Source organism: Podarcis muralis, chromosome 13 (genome assembly GCF_964188315.1).
Source record: "Podarcis muralis chromosome 13, rPodMur119.hap1.1, whole genome shotgun sequence".
Classification (NCBI taxonomy): Eukaryota; Metazoa; Chordata; class Lepidosauria; order Squamata; family Lacertidae; genus Podarcis; species Podarcis muralis.
Window position 1 is genome coordinate 46658562 of NC_135667.1, and position 23677 is coordinate 46682238.

Consider the following 23677-nt stretch of genomic DNA (forward strand, 5'->3'; position numbering starts at 1 on the left):
CAATGGCCCATTACGGGAGAAAAGCTGCTTGCTTTAAAACAATTGGTGAATGAGCAATTATTGGCAGACCATATAGAGCCTTCAGTAAGCCCCTACAATACCCCTGTCTTCGTCATAAAAAAGAAAAGTGGAAAATGGAGATTTCTCCAAGATCTCAGGAAAATCAACCAGATCCTTGAACCCATGGGGCCTTTACAGTGTGGTCTGCCTAATCCAAATATGATTCCACATTCATATCAATTGGCAATAATAGATTTGCAAGATTGCTTCTTCTCCATTCCCTTACAGGAGAAGGATCGTAAATTTTTTGCCTTTACTGTTCCTGTACTAAATAATAGTCAGCCAACAGAGAGATTCCAATGGAAGGTTTTACCTCAAGGAATGTTGAATTCCCCTACCATGTGCCAATATTATGTGAATCAAGCCCTTCAGCCCTTCCGTTTGCAGTATCCACACCTCTTGATTTTTCATTACACAGATGACGTGCTTCTTAGTGGGCCACGCCCCCCCCCCCACTGGAAACGTGATTTGATAAATTGCTTGTCCCTTTATGGTTTGAAAATTGCTCCAGAAAAGATCCAGGAATCTTCTCCCTTTCATTATTTGGGACACAAAATGATAGCTAGCTATTCTATCCCTATTGTTCCTGAACTTCATGTCCCAAAAACGATGAAATATGTCCAGTTGCAGCAATTGCTGGGCAATATCAACTGGATAAGACCCTATTTTAAGATCCCACTTGAAGTTCTATGGCCGCTTTTTTCAGCCTTAAAAGGCCATCACTCTCCTGGTACAAAAATCACCTTGACCTCTTCTCAACAGCAGACTGTTGCCCAGTTAAAGGAAATCATGCGTCTCCACTGGGTTGATCGAGCAATCCTTAATGTTTTGCCCGATGTGGTCATAATGACAGATTCTGTCCAACCCTTTGCGGCCATTATCCAGTTAGGACCAGTTAGGACCAGTACTGAGAAAAGGCCTGTCACCACATTGTGTGCCTGTTAATGTGTAATCTCACCAGCAGATCTACTTGTTGGTAGATCCTTTGACAATAAGGCAAAAAAGTTGAAAAACCAACTTTACAGTTCTAAGAATTCCAGGAGAACTGCAGGCAGGAATTTCGAACAAAAAAGTTACAAAGGGACTTAATGCTGTGGTTTTTCAGCAAAGATCCTACGCAGCAGACCTGAACGTTTCAATTTGCCCCTGGCTCACATGTAAAAACACTGATTTGGAGAATACAACCCATGCCATTGTACAGGTCAACTAAATGCAACTTGATGGTCCCATCTGAAGGAACAGGGGGTTGGTAATCTGAATTATGCACTCAGCAGTTTTGCAGCCATCCAAATTCAAACCCGAGTTTTGAGTTTCCATCCATCGCAACCATCAGTGCGAACATTAACCGTGCCTTACCCTTGCTTACAGAGAAAAGCAAGTTACTTTCTTACCAAAGGCAGCTGATGTATAACGGATGAGCATATATGTATATCTGTAGCTGTGTTAAGTCTCTTGCTGCAAAACAGAACTTCGCAGCACCTTGAAGATTAACAGATCCATTGTAGCATAAGCCACAATGGTCTAGAACAAGGCCTTGTTGTCTTTGATGACCTGCCATTCTTCCACTTGCAAACTGGCCACAATCACTTTGGGTGTCATCAGTAAAGCCCAACTGGTTTTTGCTCTCAGACGCAATCAGTCTGGTTACCTAGAACGATAATCCTAGGTCAGTGCTAAGGGGCTTTCCAGTTTCCTTAGGCCCAGGAAAGGTTTGCAGCAGGAATAAGGAGCATGTGACTTTTCGCATGCTACTGTGGACTACAAATCCTGTGGGATGTAAACACAGGAGCAGTCAATGACAACATTCCTAGAGTGTACATGCTAGAACATGGGGGGGATGTCTGTCCAGCAAGCAGGTGAACTTCCTGGGGACGGACTTCCTCCGCATGTGACCAGAGGTGGGTGTGGCCTCACCTGTGCAGGTAATAAAAGCACAGGGCAGGCAGACCCTCTCTCTCTCTGCCATTTTACTTCGATGAGGAAACATCTAAGGATGCTCTCTTGGCTCCCAGCCAAGAGAGGAGATAAGGCCTATCTTGCTTTAAGATAGATCCTAAATGTATGTAACCTTTTTAAGCTGTGCCTTCTGGGATCACATTGTGAACAGAACGTGAGTAAACTCTTTTATACTTTTATGAAGACTGTGTCGTGTCTTGTATTTTAAGAGGGAACAAAAGGGGAAATTACCAGGGTAATTATTATAGAGGTTCTAGCGAACCTGTGCACACGTTACCGTTGCGCACCTAAAGGGGAATGTTTATAAACTCTGCTGATATTTTGGGAACTTGTTAGCACAAGTTGGATTAGGATATAATTAGTCAATATATCCTCTCCTGCACCCCAGAACATTCCCACAAATCCCACAATCTCTGACCACTGGAGATGCTGGCTGGGGCTGAGGGGAATCTGAACTGAGCATCATCTGAAGACCACAGAGGTTCCCATCCCTGGTTGAGAGAGCCATTCACTAAACACACCTCCTCCATGACAAGACCCCAGCCTCCAGTCCCCTTTGTTATTTGCCATTCCCCTTCCCCTTCGTTGCGTTCAAAGAAACAAAGCAGGAATGATGCTTCTCAGTTTCAGTATGGTACCTCAGAAGCGAATCCTCCTTTCAAAAGCAACGGAGGCCGACCAAGACAAAAGGGCCATGGAAAAGCCGAATGTTGGTACTGAGTGGTTTTCACACAGCAGCAGATTCAGGCAGATTTTGTTATTGCTGCTGACGCCACTATGCTTGCTTTTTTATATGGTATTATTTCAAGTATATTGACTTGTTTAACGCGGGTCCCCCCACCCACCCACCCAGAGCATCTCTCTTCTTATAGATCTGGAATATTTGGACTTCATGCCCTCCTACATAGCGGAGCGATCATCACCATCATCAGCAAGTAGGAGGCGCTCTCAGGCCTGCAACTCTCAGGGGTGAGTTGGGTATTCGCTTCACTTCCAGGGCAGCACAAAGTTATGTTCCTGTTGCAGAACAGCAGCTTCAAGCACAGGTACAGTGGTACCTCGGGTTACATACGCTTCAGGTTACAGACTCCGCTAACCCAGAAATAGTACCTTGGGTTAAGAACTTTGCTTCATTTTTTTTTTAAATTGGGCCAAATCAGGCCACAACTTTATTGATGACAGATGTAATGGTCTTTGGAAAGGCATTGGGTAGGGCCACATGACCTCCAGCCTGCCTGTTAGGGGTCAACCTGAGGTCAAGGCTTGCTTGGCAAGAACTTGGCTTCAGGATGAGAACAGAAATCGTGCTCCGGCGGCGCGGGAGGCCCCATTAGCTAAAGTGGTGCTTCAGGTTAAGAACAGTTTCAGGTAAAGAACGGACCTCCGGAACAAATTAAGTTCTTAACCCGAGGTATCACTGTACTGATTTTTCCTGTGCAGCCGAGGCCCAGGACTGACACAGTCCCCTGACTGATCCTTACCCTTTACTCAAACCACCTCATCCCAGCTGGAACCTTGGGTAGCTACAATGGAATGTGGATCTCACGGCAATATGTGCCGCTGTACTCATTTTGTCATCTTGTGCCAGGTCTCTTATTGATCAGGGAGGTCTAAGAAGATGGCGAACTGTGGACGCAGATAAGGAGGTGATTTTGTTTTTAAAAAAGAGAGAGTTAATTATGCAAACTCCAGAGTGCACAGTGCAGTAAATACGCTGAACGGTGCGCTTCCAATGGGTTTTGGAGGCACACACATTTGCAACACTGCACAAAAATAGTGAATCCACTAGGGCAGTCTACATGACACACACAAGGCGCAAACACCTTCGATCTAAGCTCGCTTGCTTGTCTGGGCAGAGGGCTAATACAGAGGAGGAAGTACTGCAGAATACTCAGCACAAAGGAAAACTTTCATAATAAGAACTCAGTCCGATTTCTCCCACAAGGTAGGAAGCTATGTTGTTACATCAGGGTGAATATAGCAATTCACGGCCTAGAACTCTGGCTCCCAGAGATCTGAGCAGAACGTCAGCTCTCAAGCTGCAGGGGCAGAGCAAGCGCCCAAAAAGGCGTGATTCGAACCCTCTGGGCGAACGGGCAACAACTGAAGGGATTGATATTACGGAGACACACTGCTTTCCACAGAATCTGACAGGCAATTCAGAGATGCACAGCTCTGCAACACCCGTAGCGTATCTGACACTTTGCAAAAGTACAGGCGGCCACTCTGAGCAGATATCAACCCACGACTCACCTTGAGCTAGTTAATGTTAGTTCAGCCTTGAAGCCAGTTGGACCACGGGTCGATGCTACAATAGGTGCCCTAAGCAGAACGTCACAATGAGCAGATTTCAGCGACAGGAGCAGCAAAGATAAACTTGGTGATGTAGTAAAAGGTAAAGGTACCCCTGCCCGTACGGGCCAGTCTTGACAGACTCTAGGGTTGTGCGCCCATCTCACTCAAGAGGCCGGGGGCCAGCGCTGTCCGGAGACACTTCCGGGTCACGTGGCCAGCGTGACAAAGCTGCTCTGGCAAGCCAGAGCCGCACACGGAAACGCCGTTTACCTTCCCGCTAGTAAGCGGTCCCTATTTATCTACTTGCACCCGGGGGTGCTTTCGAACTGCTAGGTTGGCAGGCCCTGGGACCGAGCAACGGGAGCGCACCCCGCCGCGGGGATTCGAACCGCCGACCTTTCGATCGGCAAGCCCTAGGCACTGAGGCTTTTACCCACAGCACCACCCGTGTCCCGTGGTGATGTAGTACTAAGTATTAATACTGACAGGAGCAGAAGCTGGGGCCTTAACCAATGCCCCTTAGGGCTCCTTAGCCCACCAATATCCCATATTTCTAGTGGAGAACGTGAGAGTGAATATTCAATTTCAACTCAACATCATGACAGATTGCTGCTACCGAACAGAGTCCAAACAGGCGGAGGCCAGATGGGGCGCAAGACCAACTGAGCATTGCGCAGTGACCCCGGTTGCTCGTACACACGGATGAATTCAAAGTACCTATTACTTTTAATTTGTCAACATAGTAAAAGTTGTACATACGTTCAATGTGGCAAGGAAATATGAACAATCCAACAAAGCAGCCGATACAAAGAAACGCAGCAGAGGACTACTCTCGGGACGCAGCTACAACGGCGGCTGTCGCAAGAGTCTGCCCTCCAGGGAAGACTAAGGTTTGCCCAGCTACAAATGACAAATAACAAAGGCATCTGCAAAGGGCACAGGGAAGGTGAGCTTCCTGTGCTCTTAGGAGGCTGGCAGAGATTTCTTTAAAAATAAAAACAGCAACCAAGGGAAGGGAGAGGGGCCGATAAACGGCATTCACGCTGCCACTGTTTTTACATATCTAACACCACTCACAATACTACGGCACAAGAGGAATATAAAGACTAAGAGTAGATCTCAGGGGAAACTGAAGCACTCCTATTAGATGGTGCCCCCTACCTGCTCGCTTGAAGACTAGAAAAGAGCAAAACCAAAGAATCCTAATGGGATTCGTTCACGCAGCAAAGGGCCAAAACCTAGACACGCTTTCCTGGGGTTTCTTGAAGGTCAGAAAGGGACCCTCCAGAAACAACCGCTAGGCTTGTTATATCCGGGTGGGAGAGAAGAAGAACGAAGACGGGGAAAGTCTCTGGTCCTTCAGCACTCGCTTGGCCGTGCCAGTATTAGGCAAGCCGATTCTGCAGGGCTAACTGTCTATGCAGCGCTGCCCCAGCCCGACATCCAGAGAACGCCCACTGCACTCAAGGGTTCCACTGGGTTTACTTGCCAGGCAAAAGGAGTGCTGTATCGAGAGGAGAGCTGCTTAAGTGCAGTACGTAATCCGGAATAGATTACTGTAGATTCAGAACGACGAATCAACGGGGGGAGGGGGGGGGCAGGAAGGGAAAACTCAACACAGTGGCATCAGAATCTGCATGATTGCACAGTGGGCATGGACAGCCATGTGAGATGAAAAGGGCACTCGATTCCCCCAAATGCATTTTCCAATGGGAAGACTGAACTGGCCCAGCAGAACTTGACGCTGCTCTCGACCAGTTCAAAGATACGCTACCTAGAAGGGAAGGGTTCCTCCCGGCTGCTACAGAACAGGGTCATTCAGGACTGCTGGCACAGGGATGGTTGCCTGGAGCAGATTGGCCGCTATCCTGTTCCCACCCACCCACGCAGGAAGAGAAGCTCTGCCCCATACCTTTCGGGTGTCAAGAGATGGGGGTGGGTGGGGGGCAAATCCCGAGACCCAAATAAAAACCAACCAGAAAGAGCTAGGAGAGTTTCTTAAGATTTTTTTTTTTTTAACTAAAAGTGTGGTGAGGACTGTTTCCAGCCAGATTCCCCATCTTGATAGTCACATAAACTGAGGCAAAAGGGCTGCCTTGAGCCTACTGAACAGTTCACGAGTTCAGATTGTCGACAGCTCAGTAGAGGGTCTCGGCGTTGCTGCTCCGGGGTCGCTTGATCTTCTCAATGTTCTTTAGGATCATGTCGTGGAGAGTCACCTAGCGGGAGAGGAGACAGGAGTTGGTTTCTTCCTGGCTCAGGGAGGATCCGGCTTGCAAACAAATTTTTTGCACACACACCCCTCCAGGCAAAAAAGGCAGAGCTCGCTATTGCCTAGACAAGTGATGCCACACCACATACTCCAGGAAGAAGGGGCCCATCTACCCCAAGAGGCCTTGGCAAATACCGTATTTTTCGCTCTATAAGATGCACCCAACCATAAGACGCACCTAGTTTTTAGAGGAGGAAAACAAGAAAAGCCAGCAAGAGCTGCAGACACGCTCACTCAGTGCGGCTCTTTAAAGACAGAGAGGCTCTGCTCAGCTGTTTCTTGACTGTAATTCAAGTAAAGGGAATGTTTGCGAGCAGCAGTCAGGCTGTTCGCTGAGAGAGGGGAGGAAGAGGTCCGAGAGGAAAAAATGTGGCATTAGCAATGCTTTGGATGGAAACGAAGATGGTACTTTACATGAAGATAGCGAAGAAAGTCATGTCAGTGATTGTGAGCAACTGAGCTTCATAAATTCTGACTCTAGCAGTGATGAGTTCTTGGGGTTCACAGAAGACTAAAAGAGCACTCAAACCTTAAAGTCTCTCTTCATTTGTTAATGACAGTGATGATGGTTCTTAATGCCATTGTTGACTGCTGTTCACTTTACATGGTTGTAATATGATTCTGATATACCGGTTGTTTATTAAATACAGTAGTTTATACAACATTTGATTCATAATATTTTTTTCTTGTTTTCCTCCTCTAAAAACTAGGTGCGTCCTATGGTCGGGTGCATCCTATACAGTGAAAAATACGGTATTTATCTACTTGCACTTTGATGTGCTTTCGAACTGCTAGGTTGTCAGGAGCAGGGACCGAGCAACAGGAGCTCACCCCGTCGTGGGGATTCGAACCGCCGACCTTCTGATCGGCAAGTCCTAGGCTCTGTGCTTTAACCCACAGCGCCACCCGCGTCCCATCTACCCTAAGAGGTCTCGGCAATTAATAACTGGTTGAGAGACCAGCCCTCTGCAAAACTGGCTCAACTGTTACGGGCCCCTGCCCCCTCAAGCACCTTAATAGGGCTTGTGCACAAGGAGGTGTTATGAATCGCCTTCAAGACTGGACTTACATATTGATTTCTGAGCTCCGAAATGATGAGCCGCAGGCTGATGTATTCCTTCTCATCCATCTCAGTCACCGTGCGACGGTAATCCTCCTACAGAGACAGTTATTTAGCCAGAATTGCTTTGCACTAAGTGGACTTGCTGCCTCATTCCATCTCCCAGCCGAGAGTCACCTGCAAAGCGGCCATTGTCTGGGGGTCTTCTCAGTCACTACCATCAGTATACCTAGACTCCAACCCCAACCCAAAAGGATGTTGACAATCAAGAACTGTTCGGAAGAGACAACAGGCCTATGCAAAACCCACAGAAACAGAAGCCGAGACCGATGTGCTCCAGGGTCTTCGCTGCGAGATCACATTCATCCGGTACTATACCAGCTGCACTGGCTCCCGGTGGAGTACAGGATCAGGTTTAAGGTGCTGGTTTTAACCTTTAAAGCCCTATACGGCCTAGGACCCTCGTACCTACGGGACCGCCTCTCCTGGTATGCCCCACAGAGGAACCTACGGTCTGCAAATAAAAACAACCTGAAGGCCCCAGGCCTCAGAGAGGTTAGGCTGGCCTCAACTAGAGCCAGGGCTTTCTCGGCTGCGGCTCCAATCTGGTGGAACGCTCTGTCACAAGAGACTAGGGCCCTGCGGGACCTGACATCTTTCCGCAGGGCCTGCAAGACAGAGTTGTTCCACCAGGCCTTTGGTCAGGGCGCAGCCTGACTCCCTCCTCTGGCAACCTGCACAGAATTTTGCTTAACGGTTGCCATTAATTTGATTTTAATTAATTTTTATAATGAAATGTTTTTAGAATGTTGGATTATTTGATTGTTGTTAGCCGCCCTGAGCCCGGCTTCGGCTGGGGAGGGCGGGATATAAATAAAATTTATTATTATTATTATTATTATTATTATTATTATTATTATTATTATTTAATTCGAGGCAGACCCTCATGACAACAATATTCCCCAAGGGTTCAGTCAGGAAGCCTTTTAGCCACTTCTCTAATGCTATTATTAAAAGTTCGTAAGGCGAAACTCAGCTGTCACCTTAATACCTGCACTTACCACATGGGGATATTTAGCTATTTTAGAAACCAGCTTTGCCCGTGTGATGTAGTATCTGAAAGGGAAGCGAGAGAGGTGGTTCAACGGTTGGCAAGGGGGTGCCCAAATAGCTTACACTACAGAGGGACAGACCCCTCTGCAACAAAAGCCAGACTCTGAAGGCACTCTGCACCAAGCCGTGAAAAGGCACCCACCTAGAGATCTGGTCCAAATATGAAGCTGCTTCACTCTCCACAGTTCGGAGCTCCGCCACAGTCTCTTCCTGCAAAGGAAAGAGCCAACAAAGAAACATTTGAGGGAATTTTCAGATGCACTTATACCTGGACGTAGCCAACCAGTATCTTAACAGGTCATGCCGATGAGTCTCTGCCATGGACTGGAGGCCTGAGCCCCAGCAAGGCAGAAAGAGCCACCCAATCAGCCTTGGCCAAAAATGTTAGAAACTCAGATACATAAGCTAGGTGCCAAACGGCTCCTTAAACCAAGGTTACAGTAACCAAAATTGTCTAGTTCAGGGGTCAGCAAACTTTCCCAGCACTGTCCCTCAGACCTTGTGGGGGGCCGGACTATATTTTGAAAAGAAAAAAAAATGAACGAATTCCTATGCCCCACAAATAACCCATGGATGCATTTTAAATAAAAGGACACATTCTACTCATGTAAAAACATGCTGATTCCTGGACTGTCCACGGGCTGGATTTAGAAGGCGATTGGGCCAGATCCGGCCCTCAGGCCTTAGGTTGCCTACCCATGGTCTTATTTTTCAAAAGATGGGCTGACTGTGACTGCTAAATGTATGGCTAGTTCAGGTGACAACCTTGAGCTAGGTTAAGGATGCTGAGAACTTAAGGAAGAAAAGTGGCTTGATCCAGAGGCAGTCCAAATATACCGTATTTTTTGCTCTATAAGACTCACTTTTTCCCTCCTAAAAAGTAAGGGGAAATGTGTGTGCGTCTTATGGAGTGAATGCAGGCTGCGCAGCTATCCCAGAAGCCAGAACAGCAAGAGGGATTGCTGCTTTCACTGCGCAGCGATCCCTCTTGCTGTTCTGGCTTCTGAGATTCAGAATATTTTTTTTCTTGTTTTCCTCCTCCAAAAACTAGGTGTGTCTTATAGAGCGAAAAATACTGTATATTGCCTTTTTCCGACCGCTTTTCCCTAATGGTGACTGCTCCTGCTCAGAAAAAGCATTTTGGTTCCTGAAATTCTGATTGTGCTCGCCACCCCAGAAAGGGACAGTTCCTCAGGATTCTGCTCCCGCCCCCCCAACTGCTGACCTACCTGAATAGAAACGCCAAAGTTGTTGCCGTCCTCTATCCTGGGAATCAGCAGCTGCACCCACATTTTGACCTGCAGGGCAGAATATGTCATATTAAATAGGTGCCACCGCTTTGCTGTATACTTTGAAAACAGCTGGCAGACTGTTCTATGTGCAGCATCTGAGCCAGGCAGTTCAGGCTGAGACAGAGAGACTTGCTGCAGAACAATTAAAACTCCAAAACCAAACAAGGATTTGAAATCTAGTCTCCTGCATTCAAAGCCAACACTGGCCCAGTTTTCACTGAGATGATAAACCCAAACCTAGGGGCACCTCTTCAGACCACAGAAGGGAGTGTTGTCACATGACTGAACGCTCCTCCATACAAACGTAACATTCCCATGCACAGAAAACCAACGGATCACAGAGACAGAGAGAGTTCTAAGCTAACTTTCTCCCCAGTATGCAAGATTTCCATGGCCAAGAAGGCTGTGGCTAAGTTGCTGAGTGGAACACCTCAATGTGTACATATTACACCTGGGCTGATGAAACTGCACAGTTGGCTACCAGACCACGTCCAAAATCTTGTTACCAACATATAGAACCGCTAAACAACTTAGGACCGGGTTACCAGAAAGACCGCCTGCCCCTGTATAGACCTGTAAGATCACTTAGCTCTAGGGGAAAATTTGAAGTGGCATCACATTCTGCAGACTATCTCAGGACAGCAACCTCAAAAAGGGCATTTTCTGCCATTTCCACTGCACAGTGGAATGCACTTCCTATTATCATATGTAAAGCATGGTCTCTGAATTGATTCAGACGTCTTAGAATCATAAAACAGTAGAGTTGGAAGGGACCCTACGGATCATCTAGTCCAACCCCCAGCAAGGCTGTGCCATATGAGGATCGAACCTGCAACCTTCGCGTTATCAGCCCCAATCTCTAACCAACTGAGCTATCCAGGCCACGCAAAGATATATCTTTCTGCATGGTCTTTCCTTGATCCATAAGATCTTACCCTGGTATTTCTGCTTTTCATTTGTTACAATGCTGTTCACTGTTTTTACAGTGTTTTTGAATACTATTTAGGTTTTTTTTAAAGAAAGAAAAAAGTGGTCTATGAAATGCTTTTAAATCATAAAATAAAAATAAATGCTGGTATGAAGAAGAAGAATATGGACTTGTTATCCCGCCTTTCACTCCCCTTAAGGAGTCTCAAAGCGGCTAACATTCTCCTTTCCCTTCCTCCCCCACAACAAACACTCTGTGAGGTGAGTGGGGCTGAGAGACTTCAAAGAAGTGTGACTGGCCCAAGGTCCCCCAGCAGCTGCATGTGGAGGAGCGGGGAAGCGAACCCAGTTCACCAGATTATGAGTCCACCGCTCTTAACCACTACACCACACTGGGGGGAATTAGAGAAGGATTCAGTCACACAAGGCACCAGTTTGTCATCTGAAGTCTAGGCACCTCAGCAAGACTAAGCAAACGTCATACAAGACTTGCCACAGTAACATGCCAGCAGAGGCCAGATCTGCGACCCCACACCCTTGTTGATACGCACGATTAGCCACCTCGTTCTCTCTGAGGAGCTAACCGGAAGAGAGCACATTTGATTTTATCCCTGCTGTTCAGTGCTTTTAGTTTTTGGGTTTTTTAGAAAAGTTTTTATTATTAAAATAATTCAACCTTAATACACACATATTGCGAATATACAAGCATAGATTTCATACATTCCTTAAAAATGTTCAAACATACCTACACTCAATCCCACAGATAATTCCTTTCCCCATCACCATCCACCACCCCTCACCCCACCTTTGTCTTAGACTTCCAATCTACTCAATTGCAATTTCTTTCCACTTCTATTACTTCCTTTCACATACCTTTAACCTAATTTCATGCTTCTTTTTCTATTACACACTGTTATCCATCTTATTTAGTATTTCAGTATTTCAAACAGAACTTGTTTATTCTAATAAACATTTTTAAGGGCTGTATGAAATGTATGTTTGTATATTCGCAATATGTGCGTATTAATGTTAAATTGTTTTAATAATAAAAACTTTTCAAAAAACAAATAAATAACTAATAGCACTGATTTTATCCCTGCTCTTCGGAGCACCACTACAGGAAACGGATCTGAAAAGCGTCGGAGCCCAAAGAGGAAGGAAAAGGCAGCCCAGCACTCACCGTGTTGCATTTCTCAATGAGCAGCCGGATCTCGGGTTTCACCTTCTCAATGATGTCCACCAGCTGCTGGTTGCTCTTCAGCATCCCATTAGGCATGACAAAGACTTTGGTACCTGGTGCCACGAGAAAAAATTTGCCACTTATTCCATGGAGGAGGAGTGTGAGCATGGGCGCGCATGCATGTGCTTGCCACTCAGCAGGTCAGGAAGGGCCATAAGCACGGTGGTAGAGGATACCCGTAGGGTTTTATGCAGGCAGAGTGTTTACCCACTCTGGATCAGTCTATTCCTACTTCTAAGGTCCATAAATAGCAACACCCTAGAGGTCCCGGGCCCTAAGGAAGTTAGATTAGCCTCAACCAGAGCCAGGGCCTTTTCAACACTGGCTCCGGCCTGGTGGAACGCTCTGCCTCATGAGACCAGGGCCCTGCAGGATCTGATTTCTTTCCGCAGGGCCTGTAAGACAGAATTTTTCCACCTAGCCTTTGGCTTGGAGCCAATTTGATTCCCTCCCCCCCTTTCTTTTTCCTTTCTCCTCCTGTGATGAGGCTGCATTTTAATATTTTAATATTTTAATGTTGTATTTTAATCTTGTTTTTAAGTTGTATTCATTCAGCTTGTTTTTATTACTGCTTGTTAGTCGCCCTGAGCCCGGCCTTGGCTGGGGAGGGCGGGGTATAAATAAAAATTATTATTATTATTAAGTAAGTGTTTTAAACACATTAACTCAGGAACCAAACACATTAACTCAGGACAAAAACTTTAAAAAAGAATGGGGGAAAATTATAATTTATCTAAGAGACCACTGCAAGCAGATGGAAACATTGGCAGGATTTGAAACCCACTTGTAATGTAGCAAATACTATGGATAATATGGATTGATTTAAAATATAGAATATGGAATAATATGCAGTTGTTAATGTTGACAATAGGACCCATGGAGGGGATGGGGGGGGGGAATTCTTGAGATTCAGAGTAATCTCTATATATGGATATGCGTTTGGAATGTTATAAATTTATATTTGTAAAATCAAATAAAAATGATTTCAAAAGAACAAACACACCACCAACAACACATTAATATAGGAGGTAACAACCATATATCTTTAAAAAGTTGTGCAGTAGGGAATTTCAGCAGGCGGAATTTATCATCACAGCACCGCAGGATCTGAAAAGTTGCACCTGCTCAAATGTCCTCTTCCGCAAAGCTATTAAAATTAGCTGGTGCATAGATATTATTGATTTTGACCTTTTAATGACATAGGAATTGAATTCCAGTGATTTATTTGGGGGGGGGGGCACTCTTTTTTTTAGTTAATTTCAAAAATAGTGGCTTTGGGCTCTCAAACCTGGGATTCCTACGTCTGTTTCTGTTCTTTGAAACTTCATGTTGTGAATTAGAAGACTGACAGCGTAAGCCAGGCCACAAATAATGCGACTGTGGTTTTCCCAATTAACTGCAAATGAATTTCAACCATACAGGAGGTCTGGGAACACTATGCACAACATCTTGGCAGTACAGTGGTACCTTGGTTCTCAAACGCCTTGGTTCTCAAATACCGAAAACCTGGAAGTAAGTGTTCCGGTTTTTGAACGTTTTTCAGAAGCTGAATGTCTGATGTCAGCTATTGTTTCTGGGGCACCTGCACCAATCAGAAGCTGCGCCTGGGATTGCGAACATTTCAGAAGTCAAACAAATTAAGTCTGGCACTTTTGTTTTTGCTATTTATTTTGTGTTTTTGTGGCTTTTTTGGTTAATTTGTTTTTGTGACTGTGTGGAACCCAGTTCAGCTACTGATTGATTGATTGATTGATTGATTGATTGTGTGACTGCAGAAAGGGATAAAAACAATGACTATCATCAGTGCAGGTAAGAAAAAATAATAATTTTAATTTTTATCATCTACAATACTGTCTTATTTATTTTATAGTACAGTACATTGATTACTGCTTTCATTTTATGGATCAATTGTTTCATTAGATAGTAAAATTCATGTTAAATTGCTGTTTTAGGGGTTGTTTTTAAAAGTCGGGAAACGATTAATGAGTTTTGCATTACTTTCTATGGGAAAGTGTTCCTCGGTTTTGGAACGCTTTGGTTTTGGAATGGATGTCCGGAACGGATTAATTTTGAGAAGCAAAGGTACCACTGAAATATTGAAACCACATAAGGATCCAGCCATCCGGCAGTAAAGTTGCAAAAAGCTGGAGTATTTCAAGGGATCATTTCAAATTCCTAGAAGTCTATTGTGTACTGAGCAGCTGCATCAGGGACAAATTTATGGTCAAGGTGCAGGCCACAATTACATCAACGAATTAATACTTCAATTCCTTGGCACCAATATAAAAGTTTAAGGTTTCTGGATTTTCCCAACCCCATATGCTCACAGTATTCACTCAATCGGACAAGTTTCGTAAGACAAACACAAGCTCCCAAACCAGCATTGACAGCAATCAGATGCCATGAATTTAGCAGCAGAGGTTTAGGAACTCACCCTGGAAGGTCTCATCACAGTCTTCCAGCTTTCTCTTCTTCATATTGGGCTGAAGAAACAAAGAGGACATTATTATTTTTTTACAGAAAGCAAGCAAATATGTACAAAATTATTTACAGGGGAAAAATTGTATTGTATCAAATCATATACAAAGTAAAATCTAGAGAAGCGTGTTTATCCAAATAACTAAAAAAGTAGGAAAAGAGAAATAGGTAGAGGAAATTACAAATGGAGGATATGGAAAAAGAAAGGACCCAAAGAAGGCAAAGAGGAAGAGAAAATAATAGGTGTATTTGGTGTAAGTATATACCATTTGCATCCTTAACTAATTAAATAAGGGTTTAATTGAACGTATAAGAATCATGCTCCTGACTTGCCATCTCAGTCAAACAAGAGAAAATGAAACACAAGTCCCTACGTTGTCTGAAATTCCAATGATTTATAAATAAAACTTCAACTTTCGAGAAATTTGTCAGGTGCATGGCTTTCTTTGCTTCTTCTGTAGAAGGTTAACTCATGCCATAAGGGCAGGAAAGTCTATTCTGCATACACAGTATATGGAGAGGAAGACATGGGTCCTGACACAAGCAACTATCTGCTTTTGCTTCTAGCTCCCAGGCAGCTTTCTCTCTCTCCAGACCCTCTCAGTAAATGTGAGCATTATGCAGTTTTGATCAACATCTCAAATATTAAACGCAGGTAAAGTGAACCGCCTTACCCCATCCAGTCCATCATGACTGTTTGTGAGCAGGATTGGGTCTGGAACAGGAAGGTTCATATCTGAGTGGATTTGGGTGAGATCGTGAATGTTCAGAATGGGATCCTAGGAAAGGAGAATAGCCAAAAGCATAATGTTAAATTGCTTAACACATTCCCAAACAGAACCAACCAAACTTGAATCCAACACCAAACCCATCCTGAGACACCCCCCCCGGTATAGGGCGGTATATTATAATAATAACAACAATAACAATAATAATTCAGTCTGCTATAGTCAAGAGCACCTTGCCAACAAAGGTCTGTATAGTTAAAGCCATGGTTTTCCCAGTAGTGATGTATGGAAGTGAGAGCTGGACCATAAAGAAGGCTGATCGCCGAAGAATTGATGCTTTTGAATTATGGTGCTGGAGAAGACTCTTGAGAGTCCCATGGACTGCAAGAAGATCAAACGCATCCATTCTTAAGGAAATCAGCCCTGAGTGCTCACTGGAAGGACAGATCGTGAAGCTGAGGCTCCAGTACTTTGGCCACCTCATGAGAAGAGAAGACTCCCTGGAGAAGACACTGATGTTGGGAAAGATGGAGGGCACACGGAGAAGAGGACAACAGAGGACGAGATGGTTGGACAGTGTTCTCAAAGCTACCAGCATGAGTTTGACCAAACTGCGGGAGGTAGTGGAGGACAGAGGTGCCTGGCGTGCTCTGGTCCATGGGGTCACGAAGAGTCGGACACGACTAAACGACAACAAATAGTCAAGAGCCACTCACTGGAGAAGAAAAACCAGGTGAGAGGCACTGGGCTTGCAACTCTTACCTTAAGGAACGCATCGAGTTCTAAAAGCTTCTTTGGGAAAAAACTTGCCACCAGGTCCTCAGCCTAAAGGACAAAGAGAAGCCAGCTGTGATGCATCAATTAATACTGAGATTATCTGCAAATGGGCAGATCAGAAATTAGCCCCAAATTAACCCTCTGTATGAACCACTTCCAAAGGCAAAACCCAAGAGCCTTGGATACTGCAGGGGCCAGAACAGAGCTACAGACAAGCTCTCTAACTGACTAGCTGAAGTTCTCTTAGGCGTCATCGAAGGGTCCCCAGCAAGATGTTCCAGCAACAGAAACACCCAGACCCTTAAGCATTAAGGGCAGGCGGCGGGAAGAAATTGCGACACTTACTTCACCTGTGATCCGCTCCCTGAAAGAGTCTACCTGCAGGAGAGAAGAGAAGCAGTTTAGAACAGAGTCCAAACTAGGTAAAACAGAGCGACCCAAGCATACACAGAGCTGCGTTCTGTACAGTAGCACAATATTCTCATAGAATCAAAGAACTGTAGAGCTGGAAATGATGTCCGAGGGTCATCTAGTCCAAACCCCTGCAATGCAGGGCCTCAGGGGTCCACAATTTGCTTAGAATCAACAACCCAGGGCACAAAAAGTTATGTACAACCTGAAAGCATTTTTCTGAAATTATTTAGCCGTGTTCCAAGTTTTTTACAGAGCCCGCTGATTCTGGGGATTACGAGGTTGGAAAAATCTTTACTCCCTGGCCATCTAGAAGTTTGGTGCTGCCACTAGAGATTCCACAATCTCTTTTCCTATCCTGCACCAACCCATTGTTTAGCTCCTTTTTCAAACTCAGCGCAGTATTGCTGCCAACAGTCACTGCATAAGGCCAGAGCGACAAGTTCCCACAGTGGGTGTTTTTGGCCCATGTGCATATAAACAGATGAAGCTGGCCATACTAAGTCAGATCACTGGTCCTTGTCGCAGCTAGATGGTGTGCTTGGATTTGTTTGAACGGGACATGCCTATGCCTTCAGTCTTCCCCACTTTCAGCACGCCCTGCCTGGCATGCAGTCCCCACAAGACTACCCACAAGAGAACGCAGCCTTGCCATCTCCAGCCAGTGGCTAAAATCACCTGCCTTCTCCATCCTTCCTTGTTTTTATCTGAGTTGTACATACGCAGTGCCTACAAAATATGTCTCATGCCTGGGGATCAGCAGTATGGAAGTCTAAGCCTGCAGCAAATGGATTGTCTCATGTAGCCGGAAAACTGAACAACTGACATAGCTAATTCTTGCAAAGATGGCTCCATTAAGCTATGCCAGTACTGGAGCTCTCTTCTATACCCTCTGATGCCGATAAATCGTCCATAATCGGTTTGAAGCCCACATTGCGGTAATGGTTTCTTAACATTTGACACTGCGATATATCACGATTGGTCTGTGAGCTATGTAAAAAATTGTGACGTGGGGAAAACTGTGAGGTTTTCTTCTCTCATGTTTCTTGCCACCCCTGTTGCTCTGTACAGGTGTAACGATATGTTAAAAGCAAGTAAAAATGGGTCAGTTCTGCAACCCTAAGTAGTGGCAGTTGCCAGGACATTACCATACAGCCATTACCATGGGATAAATACGCTTCAGGTTGACCGCATTCGGGTTGTGCGTTACTTCCGGGTTTCGCCGCTCGCGCATGCGGTCAAAATGACGTCACACGGAAGCGGTGAAACGCGACCGCGCACATGTGCTGTCGCATCTTACGTTATGTTCAGGATGCGAATGGGGCTCTGGAACGGATCCCGTTCGCATCCTGAGGTACCACTGTACATTGTTCCATCCTTATTTCAGACATCGTGATATATTGGTAGGCAGCGGTACCTCGGTTCTTGAACATAATCTGTTCCGGAAGACGGTTCGAGTTCCGAAACATTCGAAAACCGAGGCGCAAAGGGCGGCCTGCAAATTTCATTGAGAAAATTGAGAAACACACAGTGAAAGCCGTTCAACTTCCAAGCACAGCTGTCAACTTTCCCCTTTTTTTAAAGGGAAATTCCCTTATTCCGAATAGGATTCCTTGCAAGAAAAGGGAAAAGTTGACAGCTATGCTTCCGAGGCGTTTTCGAAAATGGAAGCATTTACTTCTGGGTTTTAGGCATTCCGAGTTCTGAAATGTTCATCAACGGAGACGTTTGAGAACTGAGGTATCACTGTATTGTGATGTTTAGTTGGTGATATATCATGATGTTGAAAACCAGACAATGCTCAGTCCTACCTCTGATCAACCATTAGATCTGCTGATGTGTCAGTATAAGAAGTTACAGTAGATGAGGTGGGCCATCTCCTATGTTCCCTTCAAAACAGCCTCCAAATTATAGCAGTCTACCCTACTTTTTTATGCTAGCATATGGGGCAGTCAACATTATTTTTCCTCCACACACATGCTTTCCCTGGATCACCTACGGCACACCAAATATGCATTAAAAACAACTACCACCACTGCCTCAAAGTAGAAGTGGTCCCTCTGCCCACCGGATGTTATCGGGAATGGATAGATTCAGCCTCAAGGCTGTAGCACAGTTCTGTTTTTTTCTCCAAAGAATATAAATCCCTTTTACTAAGAAGAGCACATAATGCATCATGAGAATCAATACTTTGCCTCCTACATGTGGGTTGCAAAGTCATATATTTGCATAGCAAGGCTTGCATCATATTTCCACATGGCCTGTTACTTAGACAGAAAGCAGCCCTGGCTCTCAGGGTTACTTGGAGCCACCAATTTTGCGGCACTCACTGTTCCCTGTCACGTGACTTTCAGTGGAAAAGTTAAGAACGTGTTTTTACTCAAGGCGGCTTTGGGGCAAGTTAGGCATCTGACCTGTTTTAACACTGTACTGGGTGTAAAGATTTTACTGCTGACTCTTGCTAGTTTCACAATTGCTTTAATGTTTTACCGTTCTGTAGTTGAAGATCTTTGTACAATGGTACCTCGGGTTAAGTACTTAATTCGTTCCAGAGGTTCGTTCTTAACCTGAAACTGTTCTTAACCTGAAGCACCACTTTAGCTAATGGGGCCTCCTGCTGCCGCCGTAGCACGATTTCTGTTCTCATCCTGAAGCAAAGTTCTTAACCTGAGGTAATATTTCTGGGTTAGTGGAATCTGTAACCTGAAGCGTATGTAACTTGAAGCATATGTAACCCAAGGTACCACTGTATTTGGGTTTTCATGATTAAGAGAAATTTTTAAAATCTGTGAAACTGATAGATTATTTGCTAGAAGGAGATAAATGGGGCAAGAGTTGCTCCCCCTTTCTCCCTCCTCACAATTCTAAAACCCTCCTACTAATGACCTCTCAGGAGTCCACCTAAACAGGACAACTCTTCCCCTCATACTTGTCACTCTTCATCCTCTTTAGGAAAATGATTTGAGGCTCCTTCCTCTGAAACAGCTCAAGGGATGTGACAACCATACTTTCCTCTGCTGATGCAAATATTCCCTGGCAGCAGAGCGAAGTGTGCCACCCTTGGCTCAGGTAGGCTGGGATGGTAGTGGCGGCGAGCAGAAACCCCCCCCCAAACCCTCTACTACTTTTGTGCAAGAATATAGGGTCTACCAGAGATGTTCCTACTCTTCCACACTCTTTTTTGCCCATGATCTGTTAGTGATAACAGAGATCAAGTGAAGACTAGGGGAGAAACAGTTTTGCTTCTCCATTTCCTTCTGTTTCATCTCCTGCTTTTAAAAAACAATACACAACACTATCTTGATTTCAAATATTAAGAGTGTACCGGAGTTGGGGGGGGGCGGGGCGGCGGCAAAGGGACTCAAGAGGGTCCAGGGAAAGACAGAGTTCCCATCCCTGCCCCCTCACATGGATGGCTTTTTACTTCAATCCAATGTAGGAGATCAGAGCATGATGATCACTTGCAGGATCAGAAAGCAAAACAGACACACCTCAAATATGCACCTGAGTACAGGTGCCCTCTTCCTGGAAAGCACTGTTTTCAATATCCAGCTGCCATCCTTGAGGCCACCAGAAGAAGAGGGGGCAGCACTCTTGATACCCCTCCCCCCCAAAAAATTATGCTGGGCCGCAGCTTTGCCTCAGCACCATCCTGCTGTAACTACCAACTGCCACCACTGATGCCAGAGGGGGAGGAAGCAGCAGTTTCTCCATTATGTTTAGATCCGGCTCCATGACCTGCTGAATTAAAAGCTGTTGAGCTTTATAATTAAGAACTAGTGCATGAGTTTGCTTTTTTACCTTCACCCCTCCCAATCTTGTGTTGTGTTTAAGTTGAAAGCCTGCAGGCAAGGCCTGTTTCCCCCCCTGATCTTTGCAAGTTACTCTGGAAGATTTATTGTCAGCTGAAGACCAAGGTATAAATGCATTAAATAAAACAAGTAGTAGACAATTTAACAGCTACCTAAAAATAGGTGAATGGGCAAACTAATTTTTAAAATGGGAAGCTCTCCCAAACACAAAGAAGCAAAAATGGACCACGCAAGACTTCTATCCAGACTGATTATAAGAAAGTCTGCACTTTAAACTACAAGAAAGTTTGTGCAAAAAAGCCCATTACCGCAACAGAAAATTGACAGGTGAATAGTAATACATTTATAAAATGCAACGGAGCCTGCACTATTTCCTACATGCTACCAGTCTGAAACTTAACTTTAAGGCTGGGTAAAAGAGAAGAAAATAGAGAAAATTGATAGGCTCTCGATTTAGGACAAGAAATGGCTCTTAAATTTTTTTTAAAAAAACATTTTCTTTAAAAAAACTGTTAAAAATAGCTGGGGTTCAAATGAAATCCTAAGTGGAACATAACCATTAAAAAAACCCCATGAAACTGGATCTAGTACGCTCTATCAAACTGATCTGAGCTAAAGCCTGATTTTCTATTATTATACATGAAAAATGAATCCTGAGGAACACTATGTCACCTCTTAAGTCAAACATTATAAATATTGCACAATAGGTCATGCACTGTATATATACTTGTATATATTATTGTTCAAATGTTGAATAAGCATGCTGTCAAGTGGCATGGCCATCTAATTTCTATCTATTCTGACCAGCTGCTACATGCCAACTCACAGTTCTGAGTACAGTACTGAGCTTCCAAAACATAGCCTTGCTTATCATTCCTTAACTTCACACAGAAATCCTTAATTTGGCAAGAGTAATTTGGCAATTACTCTTCTAGGCTGATAAAATCTAGCCAGTGCAAAAGTCACACTGGGTGCATGATCTGCGGTTTATATCACGTTCCTGGACGGTATAATAAATTTAGATGCAAACAGGTGTGCTTTATCGGTCAGAATGCACTGCTTGTTTGGGAAATATAGGAGCTACTATAAACTTGGAGGTTTGACTTAAATGGGGACTTTTGCCTCAAATCACTTTGATTTGAATAAACCCACCCTCTGCAAGGCAGGTAAAAACCAATAATATCCAAGCAGCCTAAAGAAGCCACCATTGCAGGATGCAGCAACGGCAGATGCGCTTGGCCTGTCAGAGTCAAGCAGAGCGCATCCCCTGTGGCCAGAGGCAGTGTAGTTCAAATGATCAGCAGCTTGGGGAGAAAAGATGCACCATCGGTAGAACACGACTCTGATAATAATACAGTGGTACCTTGGGTTACATACGCTTCAGGTTACAGACTCCGCTAACCCAGAAGTAGTACCTCAGGTTAAGAACTTTGCTTCAGGATGAGAACAGAAATTGTGCTCTGTTGGTGCGGTGGCAGCGGGAGGCCCATTAGCTAAAGTGGTGCTTCAGGTTAAGAACAGTTTCAGGTTAAGAACGAACCTCTGGATCGAATTAATTTCTTAACCTGAGGTACCACTGTAATAATAATTTGATATCACCATCAACCTTTATTACAGTCCAGAGACCCAACAAGTAGTAATAATTTATTTATACCCGTCCATCTGTCTGGGTTTCCCCAGCCACTCTTAATCCCAAGGTCGTGGGTTCGAGGGCCACGTTGGGCGAAATATCCCTGCATTTCAGGGGGGCTGGCCTAGATAACCACCCCAGGTCCCTTAAAGGTAAAGGGACCCCTGACCGTTAGGTCCAGTCGTGACCGACTCTGGGGTTGCGGCACTCATCTCGCTTTATTGGCCGAGGAAGCCGGCTTACAGCTTTTACAGCTTCCGGGTCATGTGGCCAGCAGGACTAAGCCGCTTCTGGCGAACCAGAGCAGCGCACGGAAACGCTGTTTACCTTCCCGCCGGAGTGGTACCTATTTATCTACTTGCACTTTGACGTGCTTTCGAACTGCTAGATTGGCAGGAGCAGGGACCGAGCAATGGGAGCTTACCCCGTCGCAGGGATTCGAACCACCGACCTTCTGATCGGCAAGTCCTAGGCTCTGTGGTTTAACCCACAGCGCCCCCTGCGCCCCCCCCGGGGTCCCTTGCAAGAAGACTCCGTGTGATCATGCCAACTTCTCAAGAGGCAGGGATACAACCCGGAAATCTTAAGGCAGGCGGCTAAGGGTTCCTACCGCCTCCCTCTTTAAATGGCAAGGTGGTGAGCCAGGCCCGTTGGGTCTTGGCTAAGCGGGGTGCGGGGGGTGACGGGCCCGGGGCAGAGGCCCCCCCCCAAGGGCGCTGGGCCAGCAGGGCCTCAGCCCTCCATGGCAACCGGCCCGCTCGCTCCGTCAGCGGGGAGGAGCCGCGGCTGAAGCGCCCCGGGGAAAAACCCTCCCGCCTCCTTCCGGAGGCCGGCGCTCTGCACATGCTCCGGGGCACGCCCGCCCCGCGAAGCAACTTTGCCCCTCTCGCCTCCTTCCCGCCCCTCAGAGGCCCCGCTTCCCTCAGTACCTTGATCTTAACTTCCGGATCCACCTTGAGCAGGGAGGCCATGGCAGGGCGGGGGAACCGCTATCCCTCTAGCCGGGTCCGTCTCGTTTTCGTTCCGCGAACGCGCCGCCGCCGCCGCCACCCGAGCAAACCACCACCGGCTTCTTGGCCGCGGCCGGAAATGACGGCATAACGCCTCGCCGACGCCGCTTAGCCAACCGCCGCGCGCGCCTCCAGCTTCCCACGTGATTCGCCCCCCCCCCCACGCCCGCACGCCGCTCGTGTCTTTTGTCTTCCGCTCTCCCGCCTCATCCGGGGCAACTGACGCACGAGCTGGACAAGCAGCTTCCGGGCGGCGTGGGCGGAGCCTGAGAGGAGTTACGAAGAAACGGGAATGAGCGCGCGGGGAAACTGATCCCGCGATAAATGGTTCCGGCGTGATTAAAAGCTAATACTGTAATAATAATAATAATAATAATAATAATAATAATAATATAGTACTATATCAGTAAATAATAATAATAATAATAATAATAATAATAATAATAATAATAATAATAATATATCAGATGATAATAATAATAATAATAATAATAATAATAATATATTAAAATGTTAAAATATAATTATAATAATATTTGGATGGTCCTTTGGGGACCCTGGATTTCTGCCCCAGAAGTCCTGCTCCAATAGCACCGCTGAACATGAGTAGTTGGAA

The 23677-nt window shown here is 45.5% G+C and overlaps 1 protein-coding gene across 1 annotated transcript; it reads right to left on the bottom strand.

Moving 5' to 3' along the window:
* Window positions 1–5014: 5014 nt before the first annotated feature.
* On the bottom strand, window positions 5015–23210 carry PSME3 (proteasome activator subunit 3). Its single transcript, XM_028705035.2, has 11 exons — window positions 22981–23210; window positions 16544–16576; window positions 16184–16246; window positions 15368–15472; window positions 14650–14698; window positions 12156–12268; window positions 9986–10054; window positions 8899–8966; window positions 8705–8759; window positions 7653–7739; window positions 5015–6530 (listed from the first exon to the last, which is right to left on the bottom strand). Exons 1-11 carry the CDS (start codon window positions 23020–23022, stop codon window positions 6450–6452), a joined length of 765 nt encoding a protein of 254 aa, XP_028560868.1. The 5' UTR covers window positions 23023–23210; the 3' UTR covers window positions 5015–6449.
* Window positions 23211–23677: the final 467 nt, after the last annotated feature.